Raw genomic sequence first — 7,106 nt, forward strand, 5'->3', positions numbered from 1 at the left:
GAAAAAGCCTGCATGCAAGTGGTACATAGGTATCGTGGAAATGTCTTGCATCACATTGAAATGAAGACCCTGAAATGGAAATATCCCTTTACGGAGCCCTTCAGATTTAGAACAGTAACTATAAAGTAACAATAAAGATAACTATATTTTGATGTACAGCATATGGCAGCAGCCGGCAACACTTCCTCTTGTGTGATAAACAACTCATTCTTGCTCAAGCATTCACATTTCATCATCTGTGTAAAACAAAGCCTCTCTGCAGCAAGATACTAAATTGTTCTGCCTCCTTTCCTCTTAGAACTTAAACTGGTTGAAAATGGTTTATTGTTGAGCCAACATAAAGTTAGTCATTGTAATCATTGTTGTGGATGTTATTACTGTAGTGGGAACACATACATTTTCTGTACATAGAATGATGCAGATCTTTTAAGTTACACTTGTCATAACTGTTCAAATTTGGCTGGACCTTTACTATTTAAATACTTCATAAAAGTGCATTGTATTGTACAGTATATAGAATAAATACCCTTTAAGAAAAGAAAATCAAATTGAGAGATTATTTGGAAGACACAAAAGACAAATGCTGTATGAAATTCAAACAGGTGCACTGCTGTCAGTTTATATGAGACCAGTGGTCTTAAACCATGAGCCATGTGACCAAAGATCATTTTTCACTCTGTAGATAAAAAATGTAAACCAAGTATATGTTGAAATGTCACATTTTCATTTTTTGTGACATAGTAGCCTATAAAGTGAGTGGAATCCAGTGCATTAGCAGGCAGGTGGGCTGGCAGATGACACAAATAACAGGACTTTGCTTCTGCAGACTGACATTCAAGTCCTGTGTCAAAGAAGAGACATGTTTGTTTTTGACATACAAACGACAAACGTAAATGACAAACGTTTTCCTAACCTTAACCACGATGGTGAACCTTTTCCTAACCATAACCAAGTAGTTCTGAAAAAGGGAAACTGGTCAGTAAACTGAATGAAGACTGAAGATGATTTAGATCAAAATATTCAGTGAAATGTCAGTTTTTACCTCTCTCTTTCTGACTCTTGTCTCTCTTTCTTTCTCCTTCAAACACACTTGATCATGCACACATTCCAGGCAAAGGTTGGCCAAGGGGAGGGGGTGGCGCACACACACACACACACACACACACACACACACACAGATTTTTGCTTGAGGTATAGTAGAGCATAGGTCAGCTGGTCTCAAGACAAAATGAAAGGAATCGGGAATATTATCCTGAGCATGTGATTGTGTGTGAGTGCACGTGTTTGTGTGTGTGTGTGTGTACATCTCACCGAGTGCGTGAGATCACAATGAGATCACACATTTTGTTAAAGTACTGCCCCCAACCAGCTCAGTGAGTGGAGGCAGAGAGCAGCAGCCTCTGTGGGATGTTGGCTGTGTGAGAGAGTGTGTGTGTGTGGAGGGAGGTGTAGTAGTGGGGTAGATGGTAGCATAGTGGGGTGTTCGCATTTAGGACGCTGACTAGTGGCTTACTACACTTAAAACCTGCAAACTGCACATTGTGACAAGTAAATAACTGCATGTGGATGAAGCAATTACACAGGTACAGTGTCAAGGTACTTTTTTAAAATCAATTTTTCAAGTCTACTGCAGCGCATTGGCTAAAGTTGGAAGGATGTGCACTCCTCTATTTTTCTGCTTCTTCAAGCAAAATTAACTTCTGTGCAGTGAATCTTGTGTATTAACGTCTGCTGTGTTCAGTCTAACTGGCCTTTGTGAGATATGCAGTCTGTGAAGACATCAGATTCAGGCACCGTGAGAGGCTTAGTATTTTTAGGGTACAAAATTAGTTAACTGAGACAACTTAGTTAATTATTTAGTTAATCGTTTAGCTAAAAAGTTGCTTATCATCCATCTTTTCAACACAAGTTTATTTTTCCACTGAGGCTCAGTCTCTTTCTCTGTGGTGACTTTGACTTCTAGTTCATCATGAGGAGCCTGTGTATGTCTGTAACTCTGCTGCTGCAGCTCCTTGGGTCTTGTCTATGCCAGTTCCCCCGACCATGCGCTAACTCTGAGGGACTACGGACCAAAGAGTGTTGCCCTGTGTGGGACGGTGATGGCTCAGCCTGTGGTGCCCTGTCGGGCCGTGGGTTCTGTGCTGAGGTGGAGGTGTCAGAGGAGCCCCATGGGCCCCAGTACCCGCACAGCGGAATCGACGACCGAGAGCGCTGGCCCTTAGCTTTCTTCAACCGGACGTGCCGCTGTGCTGGAAACTATGGTGGCTTCAACTGTGGTGAATGCAGGTTTGGGTACTGGGGTCCAGGCTGTGCCCAATACCGGGAATCAGTGCGTCGGAACATCATGACGCTGTCAGTTTCCGAGCAACAGAGGTTCATCTCTTACCTTAACCTGGCCAAAAACACCATAAGCCAAGACTATGTCATCTCCACAGCAACAAGGGCAGAAATGGGTGAAAATGGTGAGAACCCCATGTTCTCTGACATCAGCACCTATGACTTGTTTGTCTGGATTCACTACTACGTGTCGCGGGACGCCTTCCTGGGTGGGCCTGGGAATGTATGGACAGACATTGACTTTGCCCATGAGTCTTCAGCCTTCCTGCCCTGGCACCGTGTCTACCTGCTGCACTGGGAGAATGAAATCAGGAAGCTGACAGGGGATTTTAACTTTACCATCCCATACTGGGACTGGAGGGATGCACAGGCCTGTGATGTATGCACTGATGCTCTGATGGGCGGACGCAGCACCTTCAACCCCAACCTCATCAGCCCTGCTTCTGTCTTCTCTTCTTGGAAGGCAAGAAACTTGTGTATTTGTCTCTGTTTGTGTGCACATGTCTATATTTGAGCAAATCTTCCTTTTAGATTCTTTAGAAACTAAAAAATTGCTTTCCTCAACACAAAAAAGAAAAAAACTTGTATATTTCCATTCATTCTGCAAGGCTGCAATCCTAAAGCTGCTTTAACCTGCTAATCCAAAGAGCTGAGAGATAACGTGGAAACACACATCCAAATTTGTCACGATTTATTCTTAATTGATCCAGCCCATATAATTTAACAAGATCAGGGTGAAAATCCTACTTCAGAGTCTTTCTCTCCACATCCTACAAAATTTAGCAGAGACAGCAACTTTACTCTTAATTAGTTTGAGGAATCTGCCAGAAATCTTGTGATTCACCCACATTTCGGTTTCTCATACTGGATTTCAATATCATCCTATCCGTCTTTACTAAAAAAGTAATACACATACCCCTACGTATACTAAAAAAAAACTCTGCATGAAGTTTGCTTGATACATTATGCAAGACAGAATTTTTTGTCATTTCTTTTTGCATATTTCTGCTCACTAACAATGTTGCACTTCATTTCCATTTTCCATTGATGAGTGTTTCCCTCTAATTTTCAGTGCCTCAGTAATGAAACAGATGCTTACAGATACTTCTACACAGTGCCTTACTATGTGTGTGGGGGGTGTTGGGGTGTGTGTAGGTGATCTGCACCCAGCCTGAGGAGTACAACAACAGAGAGGCATTGTGTAATGGTACCGGAGAGGGTCCACTGTTACGTAACCCTGGCAACCATGACAGAGGCCGCGTGACACGACTCCCCACGACGGCCGACGTGGAGTTCAGTTTGTCTCTCACTGAGTACGAGACGGGAGCCATGGACCGTTTTGCCAACAGGAGCTTCAGAAACGTCGTGGAGGGTAGGGGGTGCTGCATACAGATATATGCTAGCAAACACACACACACACACACACACACACACACACACACACACACACACACACACACACACACACACACACATGCCTGCATACACAAACAAATACACACATATACATATATACAATACATACAAAAAAAGAAACTAATACATGTAATGCATATGAAATATAGAAAAGCAAATACAGAAACATAAACACAACCATACACATCTTAATTGCCTTAACCCTACTCATGTAGCATCGCTCTTGACAACTGTCAGTCATACTGATCATCTTCATTTTGAGCTTGCCAAGTCCCATGCTGCTTGCAAAGATGACTGACATCAGAGTTATTTCAAAAGTTCATTCATAATCTATACAAATTCAACACATGAAGTAAGAGCAATATGTGGGAGCAATATCTGCTTTTAATGTAAAGGTTTTCACAGAGCCACAAGTGTTTGTTATATAAACATTAGCATATTTGTGGTGGGATATTTGTTTCCAAACAGTGGGGCTGTCATGCATTTAGTTTTATTATATATTCTCTCTTAATCTGTTTCAAACATCTGTTGCCTTCCATTTTTTCCCTTGCCGACCATTCATATTTCCCCCTATACTCTACTTGTCACCCCTTCCTCAAGCACACATGTATGCACGTTTTCTCCCTTCTCTCCTCTGTCTTTTCTTCTTCCTCTCTTTCTTTTCGCTCTTTCTTTCTCTCTCCCTGTCTCTCATACCTTTTCATTCTCCCTCCGTCCTGCAGGTTTTGCGAGTCCGGAGACAGGTATGGCAGTGCCCGGCCAGAGCACCATGCACAACGCCTTGCATGTCTTCATGAACGGCTCCATGTCCTCAGTGCAGGGCTCAGCCAACGACCCAATATTCCTGTTGCACCACGCCTTCATAGACAGGTACACCAACGAACACAAAGGCACAGGGTACTAACATCTACATCTGCAGGCAAGTGTACACAAAATCCATGCAGAACACCACCATTCGAAGTCACATACATGTGCTCATACATATCAAATCAAATCAAACTTTATTTATTTAGCACCTTTGATACATAAAACAAATGCAACGCAAAGTGCTTTACATTAAAATACATACAACCCTAATCCCCCACCCCCTCATACTCACTCACACACGCACACACACAATATGACTGCTACACGAACAAGCAAACTGATGCATATTTGCAAACACCCACAATATTGTTGTAAAATGCTCATTAAAAAAAGGCAGTTACTCGAGCTGAAATTGCTTCATCATTTATACTTGATGACATAATTCAACCAAATACTTAGCCAATCTAAAGGCAAAAATCATCTGTCATCCCCAACAAAGATGCATGACTAAGGAATGAGAAAGAGGTAAGCAGGGCAGTATTAGAAACAAGGATAAAGCGATGGAGGCAGCAGAGGGAGAAGAAAACAGATAAGGAACAGAAACAGAGTGACAACGAAGGAGGGAGAGCAAGAGCAAGAAAAAGAGAATAATAATTTTCAGTAATGGTCACTCTTGCACAACCTGGCAAGTTGCTGTGTAAAATGCCGAAGTCATTCCTCTGCCTTATCTGTCTATTCAATCATCCCGTGCAGGAGCGATACATCTTTCCTCACAGGAGTGGAAAAACAGAGATAAGCTTATGGATGCTTAGCAAAACAGCACTGCCTCTGGGTATCAGTTAAATTAAAATAAGCTTTTGACTTTTAGCAAAGGGAAATTTATGAGATCAGGCTCTCGATATTAAAAGCTACAATCATCAAAATTGGAGAAAACAAAAACTTGAGCAGCTTGTCTCGTTGGGGACATATACGATTTATCTCCTTCCTGCTATAATAATAATGACAATGATGATGATGATGGTGATGATGGTGATGCCGGTAATGATAATAATAATAATAATAATAATAATAATAATAATAGCAATAATAATAATAATAATAATAATAATAATACGGAAAAACTGAATTTATATAGCTCCTTTCAAAGTGCTTTATAAGAGAAACAATAGAAAACAATATTACAAACAGTAGGGCACAATTGAAATAGTTAACACAAGCACAATGTACAAAGGAAAGTAAAAACAATGAGACAAAAATCTAATAAGACTAAAAAGAACGTAAGACGTCCTAAGATATAAAAGCATAAAAGCTTTCTTTCCTTGTCGTCTTCATCCATCTATTCCTCTCTCATTCCTTCCCTTCCTTTTCCTCCTCTTCTTCAACCTTCCTCTTTTTCTTCAAACCTCTACCCTTTGCTGCTCCCTATGCTCTCATTCTTTCCCATTTTCTACCTTCTTCACACCTTCTTAACCACCTTCCATTTTCACTCCCTCTTCTCCTGCTCTCTCATTTCCTCCCTCTTGCCTATTTCTCCTGTCCCCTTCGCCTCTTTATCTTTTTAGTATTTATGAGCGCTGGCTGAGGGCCCATCAGCCTCCCCGGACACATTACCCACGTGCCAACGCTCCCATCGGCCACAACGACGGCTACTACATGGTGCCCTTCCTGCCTCTCTATAGAAATGGAGACTACTTCCTGTCCAACAAGGCTCTGGGATATGAATACGCATATCTGTTGGACCCTGGTCAGTACAAAAAACACAAACAGATCAAGTAAATGAGGTATGGTTAAACTTTTCATATAAAAACATTTTCATCCCCCTCCATCTCCACCTCAGGCCAGAGGTTCGTCCAGGAGTTCCTGACGCCCTACCTGCAGCAAGCCCAGCAGATCTGGCAGTGGCTCCTGGGCGCCGGGATCCTGGGTGCGCTGGTTGCCACACTCACTGCTGTGCTGGCTGTCACAGTGATAAAGAGAAGAAACCGCAGGGAAAAGAGGAAGAAGACATCGAGCTATGGAGAGAGACAGCCACTATTGCAGAGCAGTTCAGACGAAGGGTCAACTTCGTATCAGACTACACTGTAACATGCACAGACGCACACACACATGAAGGAAGAAAATATTAGGGACACATTTTCATCAAGTGCACTGATAGTGATGAAAGCCACGCTATGCAAAACTGAACGCTGATGATGACAGCCTGCTGAGTCAGAAGAGTCCTAACTTAAATTAAATAAATTAAACTTAACACACCGCACCTTTAACTCTATACCAATCTCAAAGGAGATGTAGATGAAGAGGAGCTGATACGTTACAGAAAGGTTTTCAAAGCTGAAACATGTAATATTTTTTAAATGTTGTGATATCAGTATATCTGTGTATGGTAGAGTTTGCTAAGACATCATACTCTGCTATAGAGAAATGTCAACCATATCAGTCAAAGTGTCAGGTTGCATCTCAGTCTGAGACAAGTGACCCTAATAGTTTCTTCATTCAGGGTATGCATGTGCACACACACACACACACACACACACACACACACACAC

At 41.9% G+C, this 7,106-nt stretch overlaps 1 protein-coding gene across 1 annotated transcript; it reads left to right on the forward strand.

The window, feature by feature from the left end:
• The first annotated feature begins 1,428 nt into the window (after positions 1–1,428).
• On the forward strand, positions 1,429–7,106 carry tyr (tyrosinase). Its single transcript, XM_030067911.1, has 6 exons — positions 1,429–1,583; positions 1,964–2,800; positions 3,493–3,709; positions 4,476–4,623; positions 6,123–6,304; positions 6,398–7,106. Exons 2-6 carry the CDS (start codon positions 1,970–1,972, stop codon positions 6,643–6,645), a joined length of 1,626 nt encoding a protein of 541 aa, XP_029923771.1. The 5' UTR covers positions 1,429–1,583; positions 1,964–1,969; the 3' UTR covers positions 6,646–7,106.

This window comes from Myripristis murdjan, chromosome 13, assembly GCF_902150065.1.
Source record: "Myripristis murdjan chromosome 13, fMyrMur1.1, whole genome shotgun sequence".
Classification (NCBI taxonomy): domain Eukaryota; kingdom Metazoa; phylum Chordata; class Actinopteri; order Holocentriformes; family Holocentridae; genus Myripristis; species Myripristis murdjan.